The sequence below is a fragment of the Herpailurus yagouaroundi genome, unplaced genomic scaffold (assembly GCF_014898765.1).
Source record: "Herpailurus yagouaroundi ecotype Mexico unplaced genomic scaffold, PumYag 67793, whole genome shotgun sequence".
Taxonomy (NCBI): Eukaryota; Metazoa; Chordata; class Mammalia; order Carnivora; family Felidae; genus Herpailurus; species Herpailurus yagouaroundi.
Genome location: NW_024420586.1, coordinates 3,139,623 through 3,160,262, shown reverse-complemented (window position 1 = coordinate 3,160,262; position 20,640 = coordinate 3,139,623). Strand labels below are relative to the sequence as shown.

The following is a 20,640-nucleotide window of genomic DNA, read 5'->3' as shown; positions in this document are numbered from 1 at the left end:
AAAATTTTTTTTTCAACGTTTTATTTATTTTTGGGACAGAGAGAGACAGAGCATGAACGGGCGAGGGGCAGAGAGAGAGGGAGACACAGAATCGGAAACAGGCTCCAGGCTCTGAGCCATCAGCCCAGAGCCCGACGCGGGGCTCGAACTCACGGACCGCGAGATCGTGACCTGGCTGAAGTCGGACACTTAACCGACTGCGCCACCCAGGCGCCCCTTTATTTTTTTTTAAAGTCATCGCTGTACCCAGTATGGGGCTTGAACTCACAACCCTGAGATCAAGGGTCACGCGCTGTACCACCTGAGCCAGCCAGGCACCCCAGGCATCTTGACTTTAAAAGGTGGATGTGGGATGGGGGGCAAATTATCCATAATGTTTTCTACTGAATAACGACATTGTAGGCGGGTGTCATTGAAACTAAGGTGAACTATTTTAACACGAAAAATATATCTGTTGGGGAGCGCTGTCTGCATCCCCTTCATCCCAATCCTCCCCCTTTGGCGTCACAGTTGGGAATAAAGACTACTAAGCTGTTGAGAGACCGTACCTCCTTCCCACTGGTTAATAAAGTGATGCCCTGCCTTCACAGCCTATTAATTAAGAAGGTAATCAGTGCATGCTTCAAGTTTGCTATTTGAAACTCAAAGGCAATAAAATCAGAACACTACTCAGATTTTTTTCTCTTCAAGAAATGAATAACAAATTAGGGCCACAGAGCTAGAGTAATCACATTTTGAATGATTTCTCCTGAGCATGTCTTTAATAACCTGTATGTGTGGATAAGAAGAACAAAGAAAGGTAAAGTTAATTATCTACGAAAAGCTTCATCAAGGAGTTTTGGTCACGTTAGCCCAGGGTTTCTCAACCTCGGTATTGATGATATTGGGGGCCAGACAATTCCTCGTTGTGGGGAGCAATCCTGTGTATATAGTGGGTTGTTCAGCAACATCGCTGGTCTCTAGCCAGTACCCCTGGTCTCTACAGTATAGCCTAGTAGCACCGCCCCACCCAAGTCTTAACCAAAAATGTTTCCAGACATGGTGACATGTCCTCTGTGGGGCAAAATCATCCTGGATTGAGAACTAATGAATTAATCATATACGTTCTTACTCCCCATTCCTCTGGGGTCCCTCTAGGGTTTGTTGTTGTTGGGTTTTTTTTTGTTTTTTTTTAATTTTTAACTTTACAGAAGGAGAGAGAGGGGGTGGAGGAGAAGGGCAGAGGAAGAGAGAGGATCCCAAGCAGGTTGCACACTCAGCGCAGAGCCCGACTCAGGGGTCAATCTCACAACCCCAAGATCACGACCTGAACGGAAATCAAAAGTCAGATGCACAACCAAGTGAGCGACTCAGCCTCCGAGTTGGTTGTTTTAAACCCTTAGAACCAAACGTTTTATACCAGCGCCATCTACACTTTTCCAGGGAATGGTTTGAAAAGAAATTGGCTGGATCAAAATTACTCGTCAAAGTGACAAGAAGAGCTCTTTCCATTTCTGAATTGAAGAGTAGCAAACAAAAAGAACAAAGGAAGGAGTTCTAAGAAAGGTATATATGTAAAACACTCAGCTAAACACTTATATTTAATCCCTATGAAACCCTCAGGGGCATAATTAGTCTTATTTTATTGGTGAGGAAACTGAGGTTTAGAGAAGTTACATAATTTGCTCAAGAACGCAGTTTGTAATTTGGTAGTGGAACTACAAGCCTGATGGCAAATTTGTTCCCATCTGCAGATTGCCTCAGTACGTGCACTTAAAGTGTTAGACATCTCATAAAGCAAGGTGACCGATTTTTATCTTTTTAAAAAGAAATACAGCTTTTGGGGTGCCTGGCTGCCTCAGTCAGTAGAGCATGTGACTCTAGATCTCAGGGCTGTGAGTTCCAACCCCACACTGGGCATGAAGTCTACTTTAAAAAAAAGTAAACAAATTGTAAATACAGCTTGTATTATCAATAGTTTTTAACATATGCAGAATTAGACAAAACAGTATCTCCCCATTTGTGCTGTTCATGTACTTGTCGTGCAGCTTCAATAACAATCAGCCCACTACTAATATTGTTTCATGCAGAGCTTCTCAACCTTGGCATTGACATTTTGGGCAGATCGTTGTACACACACGAGACAAGGGGAAACTAAAGCTGAGTTCTGACTGACTTGACTGGTAAAAGTACATTGAGTCGCTCTGGGATTTGGAAAGTTTATTACTTACTTAGTGAAAGATATGTACCACCGGTGCCAGCTTCCTGTGGTCCTTGTCCCCTACGCCAAGGACAGCAGGGCAACAAAAGAGGCCAGATGACCTCTAGACTCCTGCTGCTGAGGAGCCCATTGTAGATGGCAACTAACCGGTTTTCTACTCCGCAGGGCTGATGCGGAGGGGGACAGGGCCAGAAGCCCCATATCTCAGCAGAACTCAAGAGGCAGTTAGGAACTGCTTCCTGGGGGTCTCTCAGCAGGACATAGGGACAAGTAGGAGGTGGCCTCCTAGCAGCTCCTAACAGGCCTCCCACCTCTCACGGTCTGCCTCTGCCGACTGACGCACACTCAGATGAGCCGCAGTTCAAGTCTTGGCCAGCGCTAGCCATGTGGACACATTCAATGTTGTCAGGCAGGGTGTCAGCGCAGACCCATTCCCCCACGTTGGAGGGCTATTTCTGTGCATTGTAGGATGTTTAGCACTAAATGCCTGGAGCATCACCCGCCCCCCCCCCCCAACACACACACACACGTGGTCAAGAAAAATATCTCCAGACATCACTAAATGTACGCTGGGGGGACAAAGTTGCAGCCAGTTTAGAAGCTGTCATCTAGAGCCCTATCCACTCCCCACACCCACACAATATAATTCATCTGCAAATACTTCAGTGCATATTTCTAAAATAAAGTTTAAAAAAACCATAAACATGGGGCACCTGTGTGGCTCAGTCGGTTGGGCATCCAGCTTTGGCTCAGGTCATGATCCCATGGTCTGTGGGTTTGAGCCCCGCATCGGGCTCTGTGCTGATGGTTCAGAGACTGGAGCCTGCTTCGGATTATGTGTCTCCTTTTCTCTGTCCCCTCTCTCCACTCGGACTCTGTCTCTCTGTCTCAAAAAAGTAAATAAACATTAAAAAAAATTTAAAAATCCGTAAACATGATATCAGTATCATACCTGAAACATTTACTAATAATCCTACTACAGCATCCAGAAACTGTCCAAATTTCTCATTGTCTCATGCACGTTGTAATTTTTTTTACAGTGTTTTGAATTGTGATCCTAGTAATACGGGGTTTACATTGCAATTGATGGCTGTGTCTTTTAGATCTTGTTTAATCCTTAGGTTTCTTGCAATTTTTTGGTTGCAGCAACTAAGTTTGTCCTATAGAGCTTCCTACAATCTGGATTTTGCTGATTGCATCCCTGTGGTGTTAATGTACTCCTTTATCCCTTCTTTATTTCCCATAAATTGGTCTTGGATCAAGAGGTGTGATCAAAACCAGGTTCTATTTACTTGGGAAACTACTTGATAGGTGGTGCGTGTGTCTCTCTCTGGAGTGTATGACATTGGCGGTTGTCTGTCTTTTTGTCTTGCTGGCAGCTGTTGATGCCCCATGCCTAGATCCACTCATTCACGAGGGGTTTGAAAACAGGGAGAGTCTAGTGCGTTACCTTCTTCATTACCTCCATACTTTCATTACTCATTCTAAGACGATCTGTTTCTCCTTACTACTGGGTCACTCAGAAGTACGTTTGTATAGAAAAGGTAAGATAAATGCCTGATTCTTTCCCTCTGGCTTCCAGTTTTCAAAATAACGCCTGTGACCCCTTGCAGCTGCCGATGCAGACAACTGACGTCTTTGGTTTGTTTGGGACTCTGTTCTATAGTATTATGAACTGGTGGATTTAAACACAGTTGATGGATTTCAATACATTGCAGTTCTCATCCTTAACGATGCTTCAACTTTTCATCTTAGGCAGACAAGAGTGTTTCCAAGTTGACTCCTGAGTCCTTTGGACAATTTCTGTTGTTTTTGAAAACGGGAAAGTAAAACGCATACATTCACATCTGTATTTTTATCTTCAGTTTTGCTCTACAACAGTGTTGCTCAAAGTCAAGTTGAGGGCCTACCCTGGCCTACTGATTAGAATCTCTGGGAGTGTGGCCTGGGAAAGCAGTTTAACAAACTCTCTGGGTGATTCTTATGCACATTAAAGTATGAGAACCTCTGCTCTAAAGAACTGACCTTAGAGCCTTGGGGTCACCTTTGTCACTTAAGATCTCTCGCCCTTCAGGAATTTCTTGGATGTCAACAGAGGGCACAATCAATCATCCTGGAGGGTTATTTCCTACATTTTTGAAATAACCTAAAGCCAATTGATAGTTTGATAGGTGAATAGTAATTCTGGAAATCTGGTTAATACCACTTTGGATAAAAAAAATACTGATTTGGTTATATAAAAACTCTTTGTCTTTTTAAGATTTTAAATAATCTCTGTACCCAACATGGGGCTCGAACGCACAACCCTGAGATCAAGAGTTGCATGCTCTACAGCCCCCAAAACTGATTTTCAGAAGTGGCGTCATAAAATTTCTGTGATGCAAATTCCGGAAGATTTATTCCAAAAACGTTCTGAGCAAGGGTAGTATTTTACACGCTAGGGACTGCCATGGTTTAATGCTGATGGTTTTGTTTCTTTTGAATTCCTACACTTGAGTGGTGTGGTGAGGTTCTCCAGGCTACTTTGAGGAAATAAAGGACTATCTTTCTTTCAAAGTGTGCTTATCTCATGCTTGCTTACTTACTTACCGAAGAGTATTTCTTCTGGTAGCCAGAGTGGGCTTCAGTGGAAGCACATTGACTGTCTACACTTACTGTCAAGCGCCATTAGGGAGCCATTCCACAGAGCCCCTCCCCTGGCACTGAAGTAGAGTAGGTGTTTCAAACGATTGCTTTTGGACACAGTGAAGGTTTTTACGTGGCCGCCTTCTTGGGATACATACATTAATAGGGTTTATTGTTTTCGATGCAAACAAAGCAGACATTCTTGGCAAAAAGTGAGTCCAATAGTTGAGCATCAAAACCTATGTCTTAATAAAGTCTCTCATCATCTCTGCTTCACTTCATCTCTGTGGCTCTAAACCTTTTTTGTTGTTGTTCTGCATTTTTAAAGTCTGTTTTTTTAATGTTCATTTATTTTTGAGAGAGACAGAGAGCACAAGCAGGGGATGGGGAGAGAGAGAAAGAGAGGGAGACACAGAATCTGAGGCAGGCTTCAGGCTCCGTCTGAGCTGTGAGCTGTCAGCACAGAGCCCGATGTGGGGCTCGAACCCGCAAACCACAAGATCATGACCTGAGGCCCAAGTCGGACACTTAACCGACATAGCCACCCAGGCATCCCCATTCTGTATTTTTAAAAGTCCTGATGCTGCAACCCACCCCTGTGAGGCCAGAATCTCCCGGGTGTGGGGACCAGGTTTCTGTAGTTTTGAAAGCTCCCCAGCTGATTGTCATGTGCAACTGAGGCTGAGAACTTTACGAAGTAAATCAGAGAGGATGAGAAACTTGATTAACACACGAAATGAGGCTCCTAAAGTGTCAGGCTCTCTTTTTTCAAGAATAAGACAGCGGAGACGGGGCGCGCCTGAGTGGCTCAGTCGATTAAGCATTCGACTTTGCCTCGGGTCATGATCTCACGGATTTTTGAGTTCCAGTCCCGCATTGGGCTCTCTGCCACTGGTGCAGAGCCCACTTTGGATCCTCTCTCTCTCTCTCTCTCTCTCTCTCTCAAAAATAAATATTTAAAAAAAGAATAAGATAGTGGGTATACTTGTAGGCTGTTGGAAAGATTATTTCTCACTGCCACCACCTGATACTATTCAGACATTTACATTTCACCCACGGAGAAGATAACCTGGCAGGCGCACTTCTGTTTGTATTATGGAGGAAGAACCCGCCGGATGCTACTTTGGGGAAGATTTATTAGAGCATGTGGAGACATCATCGTGAATGAGTGTTTCCTGATGGCATCCTCCACTGGCACCTGCTGAATGAGTCAAATATGAGATTCATCGGGGCTTAAAAGGTTTTATCTGGTTAGGTTGTATCTTTCAATGTCAAACTAAGTGAAAAGCTTTCAACATGAAGGCTAGCCAAGGAGAGCAAATTGAGCAGAGCGCGGGAAATGTTGAGCTACAGCCACGGCCCACGATGAACACAGGCTTTGAAGTCCGACAGACCTGAGTTTGAAACTCAGCTCTGCCACTGACCAGCTCTGTGACCTTGGGAAAATTACTTAACCTCTCTATGCACTGACTCTTACCTGCAAACCTGGCACAGTGCCTGTGCCTGACACAGAGCAGGGGTTTACAAATTACCATGTTTTAAAATTATAGGCAGTGTATTGTTCAAATATCCGCACGTGAAATAGCCCGTCTGATTCATGCTCAGGAATGTGTGGTAGGCAGAATAATAGCCCCCCAAAGATGTCTACATTCTATTTCCCGGAACCTGGGAACCTGTAACTATGTCACTCGACATGGCAAAAGGGATTTCGCAGATGTGATTAAGTTAAAGATCTTGAGATGGCAGAGATTATCCTGGATTATCCGAATGCCTAATGGAATCGCAACGGTATTTTCAAGTGAAAGGGGCAGGCAAGAGAGTTAGAGAAGGTTGGCTATTGAAGCAGAGGCTGGACTGATGCAGTGCTGGCTTGGGAGATGGAAGGCACAGGGCTGTGAGCCAAGGAATGCGGGCAGCTCTAGAAGATGGAAGAGGCAAGGAAACAGATTTTTCCCCTAGAGCCTCCAGAAGAAATGCAGTCTTGCTGATACACGGATTTTAGCCTGCTGAGTTCTGTCAAGACTTCTGACCTCCAGAACTAAGATAAGACATTTGTGTTGTTTCAAGCTACGACGTTTGTAGTACATTGTTACAAACAGCAACAGGAAACTACTACAGAAGATAAAACCAAATCTCTCTTTTTTTTTAAGATCTTATTTTTAAGTAATCTCTCCATCCAACGTAGGGCTCTAACTCACAACTCCAAGATCGAGTCCTATGCTCCACCGACTGAGCCAGGCAGGCTCAGTCTCTTTTTGAGCATTCTCTCTTTGAGCATTCAAAGATGCTGGGTGCAGATTGTGCAAGATGAAGAGTTCACTCTTGGGTCCGTGCCATTCAAAATCAGTATAAAGTGCAAGGATTGTAATAACGGTCTACCTGTGAATGAGTGCCCATCATCGTGGCACCAGGTGGCCTTGATCACTCACTTGCCAGTCAGGCACGTTTGGATCACGTTCACAAGGCCCCAGGCACAATCCTCAGGACACAGCAGTGTTTGCTGCTGTACTGGGAAACCGCATCTGGTGGCGATGCAAGAAGGAAGCAAACTGGTTTCAGCATATCAAGAGCCAAGAAAGACAACCCTTTAGGAGTACCAGAGGAAGTATAAATTTGGTCAAGACAATTTGATAATAGTATTGAAAAACATACACAAAAAGCCTTGACAATGCAAGTAGCCTGACTCAGCAATTCTACTTGTCGGGAAATTTATGGAAAAACTGCATTAGTATGCACGTCCTTCACCTGCATACAGAAAAAAAAAATCCTTCCACGGTTGCCATAATTACTTCTAGAATAACACTTGGGGAGACTGACGGGCGTATGGTAGTAAGTCCACTTACGCTCCGTAGGTAATTAAGACTGGCAGGTGTTTGTACTGACCACAGCTTGGTCTAGACTTGACCGTGTGTTAGATTAACCTTGGTGGTCCTTGAGCCACCTTTTCTACATTTGATCTTTTTCATGATACTCACCAAAATGGTGACTGTGACTAACACTTCCAATGCGAAGTCAGTGCCTACCCTTGAACATTTATCATAAACTATCATCCAATTTTGTGGCTCAAATTAAAACTTTTCTATGTGTAATTGAGCCATTAAGTGGTGAAAATTACCTGTATTTTTACTTATCCACTGACATTCAGATAATATATTTGACATGCAAAAGTTGTGAATCCAAATTGTGCTCAAATCCAAGGGAGGAGTCTTTATTCATTTTTTTCCTGTTGTGTCTGTTTCAGCCATATGTCTGGACCCAAACCCCATCATGGAGAGACCAAAATTTACACAATATTCTTGAGTATGATGGCGGCTGCATTTGGAGTTTTGATTAAACTGCACTACATGTGTGATTATTACTTGTAAACAGATGATTAGATATTAATTAGACAATAAGTGATTGTAAAGCACTTAGAAAGTAAAAGTGTTTATAAATACCACCAAGTAATAGCAACAATAATTCTTTACTGACTACACAGCTGCTAATGTCAATAAGAATGATTTATTCCAGCTAGGGCAACTTTAATTTATTAAAAAAAGCCCTGCTATCCTATCTGTTTTGCTATAGCAAAACAAAATGTACTTTATTTATAACTGCTTTGATCACCAGCATTTAGATAAACACATCTCATATAGATAAAAACAAATTACCTCTTTTAGGACCTTCTCAAACACAGCCGCAGCCACTATGGCATGGCGTCTTTGAACGCTAAGAAATGGAGCTCCTGACTGGTCATTTCTGACTTATGTCTCATGTTTATATCTTTTAAATGTAAGATGTAAGATGACATCTCATTGGTGGCATTTTCATTCATGCAGGAGGTTAGTCATGTTGGGTCTGTGCAATTGTTCCCCAGCACCTTAAAGCAGTGCTTAATCTTGGGGTGCCTGGGTGTCTCAGTTGGTTGAGTGTCCGACTCTTGATTTCCACTCAGGTCATGATCCCAGGGTCATGGGACTGAGCCCAGTGTTGGGGTTAGCGTGGAACCTGCTTAGGATTCTCTCTCCCCATCAGCTGCTGGGTGGCTCAGTTGGTTAAGTGTCTGACTTTGGCTCAGGTCATGATCTCACGTTTCGTGGGTTTGAGCCCCACATCTGGCTCTATACTGACATCTCGGAACTTTGAACCTGCCTTGATTCTGTGTCTCCCTCTCTCTCTGCCACTCCTCCACTCACACACATGCGCTCTCTCTCTCTCTCTCTCTCTCTCAAAAAAAAAAATAAATAAATAAACATTATAAAATTTTAAAACAGGATTCTCTCTCCCCATCTGCCCCTCTCCCCCACTCACACACTCTCTCTCTAAAATAAAAAATTTAGGGGCGCCTGGGTGGCGCAGTCGGTTAAGCCTCCGACTTCAGCCAGGTCACGATCTTGCGGTCTGTGAGTTCGAGCCCCGCGTCAGGCTCTGAGCTGATGGCCCAGAGCCTGGAGCCTGTTTCCGATTCTGTGTCTCCCTCTCTCTCTGCCCCTCCCCCATTCATGCTCTGTCTCTCTCTGTCCCAAAAAATAAAATAAACGTTGAAAAAAAATTAAAAAAAAATAAAATAAAAAATTTAAAAATTTAAAATAAAAAAAAAACAGTGCTTAGACTCAATAAATTTTGGTCAAACGAAGGAGTGAAAGTTAATTCTTTTCTGATTATGACAGAAGCCCCAAAAGGAAGAAAGTCCCTGTTAAGGATAAAATAAAGCACCTTCATTCTATCTTCTTGATTTTGTTTTTCAAAAAGTAAGTTTTGAAGCTCTGACTACTTTTTATGTCTGACCATTATTTTTTCCCCCCTAATGGCCTTTATCGGCCTGGCTCTTGACCCACTGGTGAATCTGGCAATGCCTCTGTGTTTATTTTTCTGTCATAATTAAATGCAAGCACCTACAATGAGTCCAGGTTCATGGTTTTAGAGATAGGAAATGAAGTGAATGAATTTAAGTGAAGAGTGCTTCATGTTACATGAATTCAATAGGAAAGCGGTGAAGGGGCTATTTTGGATGATGAAATATGCATGAGTCAGCTCAGCAGCATTGTTAACAAAGCAAATACAACTACATCAAAAAGGGAGACAGTGTAGTGTAGTGGAAAACAGAGTTGAACTTTGATTCAAGAGACCTGGATTCAGGTGATAGTTTGTCCCCCTTACTGTGTGACCCTACTCAAGTCACTTAACCTCTCTGATTCTGTTTGCTCATTTGAAAATTTTCAGTATGAAAACTTGTCTATCTCAGAGTGCTATTATGACATAATTTAATGTGGAAAAGCACCAAGTGAGGGGTGAAATGCTTTACAATGGAAAACATTTTTATTACCACAATTTTCCCGAAGTAGGTGAAAAGGATTTATATGTGGGTTTCATTACTTAGTATGGTTGAATTTTTTGCTCGACTAGGTCAGGTTGCAGGCCCAAACCATAAGCCACATGTGGAAAACTGAGTAAGGGGCTCCAAATAGAGCCATGAATGTAACAAAATTCCATAGAAGGTCATAATAGCTTCCGGAAAACACTAAATTCTGTCCACTTTATGTTGCTCTTTCAATCTCCTTTCTTTAATAAGCTCCTTGCTTGGTAGATCTGAGGCAATGAGAAAAAATGAATGAGAAAGAAAAAGGGAAGGTGGAAGAAACAGTGAAGTCACGACTGATGGTAAGGAGGAGGGATTTCAGAGGAAGGAGGTTTCTTTTTTTTTTTAATTTTTTTGTTAATGTTTATTTTTTAAGGAGAGAGAGACACAGAGTGTGAGTGGGGAAGGGGCAGAGAGAGAGGGAGACACAAAATCCGAAGCAGGCTCCAGGCTCTGAGCCATCAGCACAGAGCCTGATGCGGGGCTTGAACCCACAAACCGTGAGATCATGACCTGGGCCGAAGTCGGATGTTTGACTGAGCCACCCAGGCGCCCCTGGAAGGGGGTTTTACATACGGCATTCTTGATAAATAGTAGGAGCAGTATAATATATGGAGGGACATACAGACTGTAGCTAAATAATTTAAAATTACCACTACGGTTGAGCTAACATTTTTATACAATGGACATAAAATTTTCTGAAGGGAGGACTAAAGATTGGAAAATAAAAAAGGTAAAGAAAAGGCGTTTTGAAAGAAGAAGACTCTTAGTGTAAGGCCTACTTCAAAAACACAGGCGAACAGACATTTCCATATGGTGTTATGGCTCATTTTTATCCATATGAGTATATAAAAGACATTTTGCCATAAGAAACAGATATTAACTTTACGATGGGGTGCTGAAATAGTCTTAATTGGAGACGTCCCGGGAGCAGATCCTGAGACAAAGATTCAAGTTCCAGCAGTTTGTTTGGGAAGTGAGCCCAGGAAACAGCGGCAGCAGTGTGGGCAAGCAAGACGAGGGAATAAAGCCGGGCGATGGCGGGAGCACTGTCAAGCCAGCCACACCATGGCAAGTGGAACTGAATCCCACTGGGGACCTCTGTCCACGGGGAGCACACGATTTGGAGTCATCCCACTTGAGGGCTGAGCCCACGGGGGTGTTTAGACTTTTGCTCCTGTCAGTCACCGCTTGAGAGCTCTTAGGGATTTGGGCTGTTAATTTCCCAGCCCCTCAGCTCTGCCTCCCCGGGGCTGCTGTTGGGGGGTCTCCCATGGCCGAGCAAGCCCTCACACAGAGATGCAGTTGAGAGCAGGTGGCAGCGGGCCGGCCGTTGTCCACTACAGCGAGGCCTGGGGGGATCGGGCTCACACGGGCTCCTGCTCTAAAGAGATAATTTCAGTTCTTCCCTGCAGATCTTTGGGAATGGGCTTTCAACAATATGATGTTGTTCAAGGGCATACCGCTTGTAGGAAGAATAATGTCATTTTGTAGGTCTCTTCTAAGCTGAAGTCTCTGCAGGTTGGTCTCCTCGTCTGCAGAGGGGGGCCCCTGTTGCTATCTGCTCAGCTGTTGTGGGACTTACAAGTAGCCCAGGATAAGTACCCAGCACAGTGCTAGGAAGGTAAGAGGTACTCAATAAATGGGAGCGATAACGACGGCTGTGCATGTGAGCGGCAGCGCCGATGTGCCGAGCTCTCACTGAAGCCGTGCCCTGCTCGCGCAGGGTACAGGACTCAGGACCCCTGGCCCCAAATGCTCCCTGGAGATTTTCTGGACAGCCTGCCTCCAACACGATGCCTCTACTTATCCCAACTGGAGAGAGGACTCTCCCAGCTTGTCCCTCGCTTTTAGCTTTCTTGTTTCCTTTCACTGAGTCCCTGCCTCTTTGTGTATGTTCATGTGCCAACGTCTGTCTGCTTCACCCCGACCCCATACCCAGCCCTTCATACCGTTGGGGAGGAGGGGTGATGTTCATTCTTTTCCTGACTAAAAGGGTAATAGATGTTCATCTTTTACATACTTGTTATAGATACGAAGATACAACAATGAAAGCAAACATCGCCCCTGATCCCACAGCTTAAAGATGTCACTTTTCACATCTTGGTGTACTTCCCTGTGGGACTTTTCTCTAGGCATGTACATATCTTTTGGTATCTTATTTTGTGGTCTGCTTTTTTTGGTGATGTAATGTTAACATGTCGCCATAGCATTAGAATGGCTTCAAAAACATGACCGCTGACGCATGTATAACACCATATGAATGTATTTTGTTTTAACCATTACTCCTATTGCTGTAAGTTCTATTTTTTTTTTTTGCCTGTTATAAGTAATTCTGAATTAAGCGTCTTTGTACATAATTATTCGTGTGCTCCTCTGATTATTTCTTTGGCGATAGGTTCCCAGGAGGAATTCCTAGGTCAAAGGGCATGCATGTTCTAAAGGCTGTTCGCATGTACTGACAAATGTCCTCCATGGAGTTTTTAACAATGTTAACACAGGTATAGACTTGTGTAACCATTACTATATCAGGATAGGGAACAATTCTATCACCCCCATAACTTACCTTCTGCTATCCCTTTACAGTCATCCCCTTCCCCTCTGCTAACCCCTAGAGGGTTACGGAACATTTAATTCCATACTGTGGACTTAACTGGTCATTCTCAGCTAATCACCTTAACAGCATGTGGAAGCCCCCACGTTAAAATTACTCCCACAAGGACCCTGCTGGACACCAGGACTCTGCTAAATAGGCGGGTGAGCAGATGAGCCTTCCATCTAGAATTCCCTTCTAGAAAGGGAATTCGAGGACCAATTAGGAACCAAGCTGTCAAGTGGCCCAGAACCTAGTGGGGGCTAAGGGGGGTTAAGTGCTTTCCAATGGGACCGTGTGGCTCTAGACGGTGGTTCTCAAATTTTACCAAGTGGCAGAACCTGCAGATTTCACCGAAACACAGATTCCTCGTCGCCACCGCCACCGTCTGATTCAGTAATCTGTGGCAGGGAAGGAAGAATTACTGTAAGGTAAAGAAAATATTGAGATGAGATGAACAATATCACTCCCATATCACCCAGCACAGGGGGAAAGGACCTCTTAAGTGTATTGTAGGGTTTGGCTCTTCCAGGCTTGTTAGAGATAAACTTGCAGCTTGAGGTGTTTTGTGTTTCCAGGAGGGCAGACAGGGCAGGAAGGAAAGGCTAGGAAGTGGGTGGGATGACCCCTTTTCAGACGACCCAGTGTCACTGGAATTCCTGCATCACTGGAGCTCTCTTAAGCATAGGTAATAATGGGGATGTCAGATGATGCCATTCTCATTTAAAGCGCCAGGATGTGTAACTGAAAATCTATGCTGCAGAATCCATTTTCTTTTTTTTAAGGCTAGCTCTCTTGATTTGAGGGGCAAGGAAAATAATGCCCCTATATGAATATGCCACATTCTAATTTACAAAGTGCTTTCACATAATATTTATTTGGTCTCCCAAATTCTGTGAGGGAAGCAGGACAGTGTTTTTATCCCACCCTTTTTTAAATTTAAATTTTAGTTAACATGCAGTGCAATATTGGTTTCAGGAGTAGAATTCAGTGATTCATCACATACAACACTCAGTGCTCATCGCAAGTGCCCGCCTGAATGCCCATCCCCCATCTAGCCCATCCCCCACCTACCTCCCTCTGTCAACCCAGTTTTTTCTCTGTCATTAAGAGTCTCTTATGGTTTGTTTCCCTCTCTTCTCTCCCCCACAACTCCCATATGTTCATCTGTTTTGTTTCTTAAATTCCACATACGAGTTAAGTCATACGGTATTTGTCTTTCTCTGACTTATTTCACTTAACATAATACATTCTAGCTCCATCTATGTCATTGCAAATGACAAGATTTCATTGTTTTTAATGGGTGAATAATATTCCATTTTGTGTTTGTACGTGTGTGTGTGTATACACTTCTTTATCCATTCATCAGTCGATGGACATTTGGGCTCTTTCCATAGTTTGGCTATTGTTGATAATGCTGCCATACACATCGGGGTGCATGTACCCCTTCGAACCTGTATTTTTGTATCTTTTGGATAAGTACCTAGTAGTGCCATTGCTGGATCATAGGGTAGTTCTATTTTTAGTTTTTTGAGGAAGCTCCACACTGTTCTCCAGAGTGACTGTACCAGTTTGCATTCCCATCAACAGTGCAAGAGGGTTCCCCTTTCTCCCATCCTTTGGACTATTGGTTCTCGAAGTATGGTCCTTGGACCTGCAGCATTAATATCACCTGGGAACTTGTTAGAAATGCAATTGCTGGCCTGACACCAGACGTACGGAATCAGGTCTTGAGCGGCCAATAATTTGCATTTTTAAGAGTTCCCAGATGATGCTGATGTTGGTGCTGCTGGTCCTGGACCACAGTTGGACGAAAAATACTGCTATAGATTAAGATGAAAGATCTAGAAGCCCAGGGACTTGTCTTATGAGGACTCCTACCTAGGTGCTTTTTCTACTACTACACCTGCTACATCCCAGCTCCCACCCCCATCCCCCGCAAATCTTTCCAATCCTTGCAACTCTGCTTATGAGTTTGAGGCCCTCGGCAATTACTCTCAATTGCAATTTAAATGGGACTAATAATAGGATCGACTTTGGGTTCTAACGGAGATTAAACAAAATCTGGGTAAAGCACTGTGTCTGTGCTTTAGAAATGGTAGCAACTGCCACGATTTTTATTAATGTTACTGTAAGTGTGGTATTTCACCAGAACGAATACCTTTGTAAGTTCTTTGAGTGTGTGTCTTTGGAACGCCCCTCTTACAATGGGGGATATTCATGGATGATTTAGACATTAAGGCACATCATCACTAACACCCCAACTGGAATGTTTGTGTGACTGGCAAGTGCATTTGACTGAGAGCAGGGTGCTTAGGAAATGGGACCCAGGACTGGTAAAATAGGAACAGAGGAATAAGAGACCAGTGTATGGAACAAGACTTCATTGAGGAAACTCAGAATAGCCGGGGAGAGGGGAGAAGTGGTTGAGGGAGGAAGCAACTGGGAGGCGGGTTGTCAGACAATCTACCTCCTTCAAAATTCCTCTCAGGGCAGCCCCAGGGGCAGGATCTGGAGCTGCACCAGGCCTGGGGGTGGGGGTGGGGGGTGCTGCCAGTGCTCTTGTTGACGTCAAGGGGATGAACACTCAGGTGCCCACAATAAGTGCCCTGAGGGGCTCTCTCAGGCCAGCTGGCAATCGTGGGCACAGGGAGTTTGGGCCCAAATGTTGCTTTGTCTTCAGGGTGACTGCTATTTAGCAAAATTCTGACTATAGCACATCAAACACTCATGCCAGGGACACGGTCCTTTTTTTAATGGAGGTCTGCTACGTCCTTCCTCGAGGAGTCCCGGACCCCTCAGGAAGCGGTTTTATCCTATCTGGCTAGTGCAGCGCAGGTCCCTCGCCCCGCGCGGACAGAGACCTTTGCAACTGAATCAAGCGGAAGAAACAAAAGCAGCAAGTTCGGGCCCCGTGGGCACGGCCGGCCAGCCAATGGGGCCCTGCCGCTCCCTGGCGGAGTGGTACTATGATGACAGTAGCCAACCAGCGCGCTCCATGCAAATGAGGTACTGTATCCCGCACCCGCCGCACCAGTGCCGTCTGGTTGTTATAGTGAATAAACTGAGGCCTTGCCTTTTGGCTTCTTGGGGAAGGAAACGGGAGGGGGTGTGTGGGGGGGTAACCTCTTCACTTCCCCCAGGGAAGACAGAAAGAAGGGGCGAAGAAGGGGGATGGGTGAAGAAGAGAAAAATACGTGACAAAGAAAACATTCTCTGCCTGGGAGGAGACTCACAGAGGGTGTAGAGCTGGAGGGAGCATTCACTGGCCATGCCAGTACTTACCACTGATGCTGAGTCAGAAACAGGTATCCCAAAATCCCTTTCCAATGAGCCTCCCTCAGAAACCATGGAGGAAATAGAGCACACATGCCCACAGCCTCGACTGGTAAGTAAAGACAAAGGATAAAAATGTTATGCTTGGCTATGGCACAAAAGAGTTCCTTCTGCGCCTGCAGCCAGCGAGGAAAACGATGCTTGGAGGATTTTCATGTAAATGAGAATGGAGCTACCGCCTAATCCTTCTCAGCTGTTTATACTTAGCTTCTATACCGGGCGCTGCTCGCAGCTTACAAAGCATTATTGTATTGGCTGGGTAGGAAACGGGCTGTTTGGGCTATGCTGTTTTTCTGCCTTGGGAGGAGGGGACGGCCTTTTTCCTTTTAGGTGTCTTCTCGTCTGAAGATAAAAATCCCACAGTGCGTTTTAAAATGGTATTCGCTTCGCAAAGCTTGGGAAGTGTCCGTTGTTAAGTTCTAAATTCTAGCCGAGGAATGATTCGGTCCCCAACTCATTTTGGTGCCTAGTGCCAATTTTGGAAAAATGAAAACGATATGGAAGCAAAACTTCCCCATACGTTTGAACATTTCAAAATAAATAAGTAAAAGGGTCCCTCCGTGATGCATTTAGAAGCAAGGTGCATTTTAAATGAATCCTAAGCATTTCCAGAGTGTGCTGGGAGGGTTTGTCTTCAGATAGTAGAAACCTGGGGAAGCTGCATTTACTACTTAGAAACGGGTTGCATGCCTTTAATAATGAAAGTGTGGAAACGGGGGCGCTCGGAGCTTCCTTCCATCTCAGTGACTGGTATCCCAAATTTCATGAGTTGTTTCTGCCCTTGTGCATGATTATTTTAGCAGGTGTGGAAGATGGTTGTCAACCACCTGAGCTTAGTATATCCTCAAGGAATCAAAAACACCAAATGGGTGGTGGGTTTTCAGTGTCCTGAGGTCCTGTGAAAGTTGGAAAGACCTCTCTTCCAACTCTCAAGTTCAAGTGACAGACTAGTTAGAACAATTCTTTTTGTAGTCCTTTCCCCCAAGTTAAAAGGTGCAATACTTTGGCCAAGGAGTTTGACCCTGGGAAGAGGTTTTTAAGAAAGTATTTTGTGATGTAGCATTTTCTGTGAACTCTGTAAATGAAGGCTCACAGATTCCAAGGCCAGCCCATCATGGAACTGCTTTTTCTTCATAAGGGTTACAAGGGTTCAAAGGCAGGCTTAGAACAACTTCCAAAACCATGAAAACACAAGAAATTATATTAGAGTGCTGTGGGCTTTCGTTCACTGTGTTTCTGTTTTATAAAATATATTTTTCTTAGGGCAGTTTAATATTAATGTGTCCCGCATTTGAGCCACTTACTGAGTGGCATACGTGATGTAGGGCCTATGTTCTCATGGGATATAAACCATTCCAATAAGTTTCTTACCGCAGGATTCCTCTGAACCACTAAAGAACTCCTGATTGAGCATTGAAAAAACAACACAAATGACCACGTAAAGCCTGTAACAAAGATGGTGCGAAGATGGTGCAGGGGAGAGAGAGGCAGCATCAAATTCCAGTTTGTATCATTTGACTCTCCTGCTCACTTCTTTTGCTTCCCTTTTTGTCTTTGAACTCTTCTGCCCCTTGGTTGATTCTGAGAGGGTGGGCAGAGGAAGTCAAGGGAAGGAAGAAAGTTGAAGTACTTTGCACTGTCACTTGTGAGGTCTCATCCCAGAGGTGGCGGCTCTAAAGAGTCCTGCAAAGCTGGCAAGGTTACACCTGCACCTCTGTGCTGTTTTAGAAATAAGGAAATGGATGCTCAGAGAGGGTGAGTGACTTTCCCAGAGTCACACTGCTTCGAAGGAATTGAGCTGGGATTTGAAGATCCCAAGTGGAAGATCTTTCCTGTACAACACACCCTGGAGTGAGGTACATTCCCTTCCCATCTTTTTGCCAGTTCTAGCCTAAAGTAAGTGCGGGTGTATATACAGAAGCTGAACTGGTAAAGTAATGGCTTCGGTCTACCTCTGATTAAAAAACACACACACACAAAACTTTACAGGGGGCGCCTGGGGGGCTCAGTCGGTTGAGTGTCTGACTCTCGGGTTCAGCTCAGATCATGATCTCACTTGTCGTGGGTTCCGGCCCCACGTTGGGCTCTAGGCTGACAGTGCAGAGCCTGCTTGGGTCTCTCTCTCCCTCTCTCTCTGTCCCTCCCCTACTTGTGCTGTCTCTGTATCTCTCAGAATAAGTGAATGACCTTAAAAAGAGTTAAAAAAGCTTTCCAAGTTGTCTATCGTTGTCATGGGCTACTGAAAATTTGGTCGGTTTAAATCAGGGCTGCAGCCAATTTATAATCCACGACTCAGGTTTTAGAAACCCCTTTTCTCAGCAAACTTTGATCACTGTAGGGGTATATTCTAAGTTTGGATTTACACTTGAGGGGCGGACTTTCCCTTGCTAGTGATTTTACTTGAATAGCTAGGCTCATGTTAACCACTTAATAACAAAGATTGTTGAAGAGGGAGTGGTGAGGGAAAATGTCAAATAGCATTTCTTTTTATGGTTTTTAGTAGTTTCTGTTGATCCTTAGCTTTGCTAATATCCTCACATTTCAAATTGTATAAATTGTTTGTTATGCCCAGCCCCCACCCATAATGATCAAAATCGCACATGGGTCACTAGCGCCACAACCGTCAGCAAGGTATGACTGCTGAGTTCCAAAGTTACTTAAAGTTCATGAAAAACTTAAGAGATTCCCCTCCAGAGGACAGGAGCCTTCTCCCACTTATTTTCAAACGCGAATTCATACAGTTTAGAGGAAACAGGGCTCAGTAACAAAACATCATCTTAAAGTAGCGGGCGCCGGGGTGTCTCAGTCAATTGAGTGTCCGAATCTTGATTTCAGCTCAGGTCATGATCTCGCGGGGATCGTGAGATTGAGCCCCGACGTGCTCAGCGCTGAGCCAGGAGCCTGCTTGGGATTCTCTCCCTTTCTCCCTCTCCCTCCTCCTCCCTCCCTCTCCCTCTGTCTCTCTCGCCTGATCACACATTCTGTCTCTCTCTCTCTCTCTCTCTCTCTCTCTAAAACAACAACAAAAAATTTTTAAAGTAGCAATTAGCAAAGTAGTTCTCTTTTTATTAGCTGAGGCCCACATTGGCTCCCCAAACTCACTCTGACTTTACCTAGGGATATGGAAAAGGAAATTTCTGGGTAAATAAAGGGCCATAAAGCTTTACTGCAAGACCTGGAGTGTGAACTTAGGTTGCTGAATGCCATTGTCTGTAAGTAAAAATTTTATTTAAATCTCAGCGGTTGTGTCAAATGCCCTTTTGTAATGGACTGTGCTCTCTTTTTAGTGTGGCACTTGGAAAGCTGTGTGCAGTATTCCTGTGTCTATGTGCGTTTGCCTATATATTTTCCGCGAAGCTTCTCTTGTGATCCTGCTGAACTCAGCCCGCGTTGATTGAGTACCTACTACATGTTGAGCTCTGAGCCCTCAAGCAGTTTGTGATCTGGGGATTCTAGAAGAGACTGGCACATAAACAGATAGTTTACCTACAGGATGATAAGGGCACTGTGTGCTAAGAGGTGTGTTATCAGGTGCATTGGGGGCAGAAAGGAGTGTGGTGACCTCTCCACGAGTCAGTTTCCTGGGGAACATGGAGTAGAAGCCAGTCTTGTCATCGCTGTATCTCTGGCCTCTAATACAGAGCCTGGCATAGCCCTTTAAGGAAATGAGGCGTGAAGCTGGCGCACATAAATAAACGGGCCTTAAAACAATCTTTATTTTATATCCTTGTAACCAGCAAATTGATAAGGATGTTGAGGGTGCAGTGCGGTCATGTTCAAGGGGAAATTTTTCTGAAAGGAATATTTATAGTTTTTCCACCTGCCTTCTTTTTCGTTGAAAAAATATATAAGAAAGGAGAGGAGTAAATAGAATTAAGTAACACTGATTAAATTAGAAAAGAAATAACAAAATTACCTAGGTTTTCTGATCAAGCTTCTATCTTGGGATGTAATCGTATTACCCCTACTACTTTACCATGGTGCTCAGGTTTGGGATGTGTCTGACAACTCTTCTTTCCATCGTTACAGTGTTTATTCTTGATCCTTCACTTGTTGTCCCTTCTTTGCTATTTTCTTGCTTCAACATGATGCAAGGTGACTCATAAGCTTGGCTGTCAAGGAGAGAAACTGAGTGGTCAGGGGTGGTGTGGATGTACTAGCCCTCCTCCAAGACCCAATTCCTGAGGGGTGAGTACCCCTTGTGGGCAAGGACAGTGCCTTCATATCTCCCCAGCTCTCAGACTGTGCCTAGACAAATCCTCCAGGTCCAGCAAGTACCCCATGAACCCTTGTGAATAAGGCCCAGCCCGCCCCCCGCCCAAAGCTGTCTGCTTAAGGATTTGGTTGACGACCTTGGTCAAGTTCTTCTAGGAGTGCCTTGTACTGTCAGAAGGAAGTTGTAATTCTAGCCTGCAATAGTCACTTCCATGAAGATGGGTGTACCACGAACCAACTGAAAAGGCCTTGGAAATAAAAAAAAGGGGGCTGGTTCGATACGCCACATTAGCAGGAGTTCATTTCGGGCTTGACTTCAAAGTGGAGCAGTGC

General features: G+C 44.3%; 1 protein-coding gene across 15 annotated transcripts in view; it reads left to right on the top strand.

The window, feature by feature from the left end:
• The window catches only part of PCYT1B (phosphate cytidylyltransferase 1B, choline), a 135,820-nt gene that overhangs the window by 21,491 nt on the left and 93,689 nt on the right, over window positions 1-20,640 (top strand). For 3 of the 15 annotated variants that reach the window (XM_040469025.1, XM_040469027.1, XM_040469034.1), the window contains exon 1: window positions 15,790-16,144. The exons of 4 other annotated variants lie outside the window; for them this stretch is intronic. In XM_040469025.1, the coding sequence (XP_040324959.1) occupies window positions 16,028-16,144 (117 nt within the window). In that variant the 5' untranslated portion in view covers window positions 15,790-16,027. Of the gene's footprint in view, window positions 1-10,379; window positions 10,466-15,523; window positions 15,766-15,785; window positions 16,145-20,640 lie in introns of those variants that run through there. 8 more of the 15 variants (XM_040469028.1, XM_040469032.1, XM_040469040.1 and 5 more) reach the window with 8 other exon arrangements.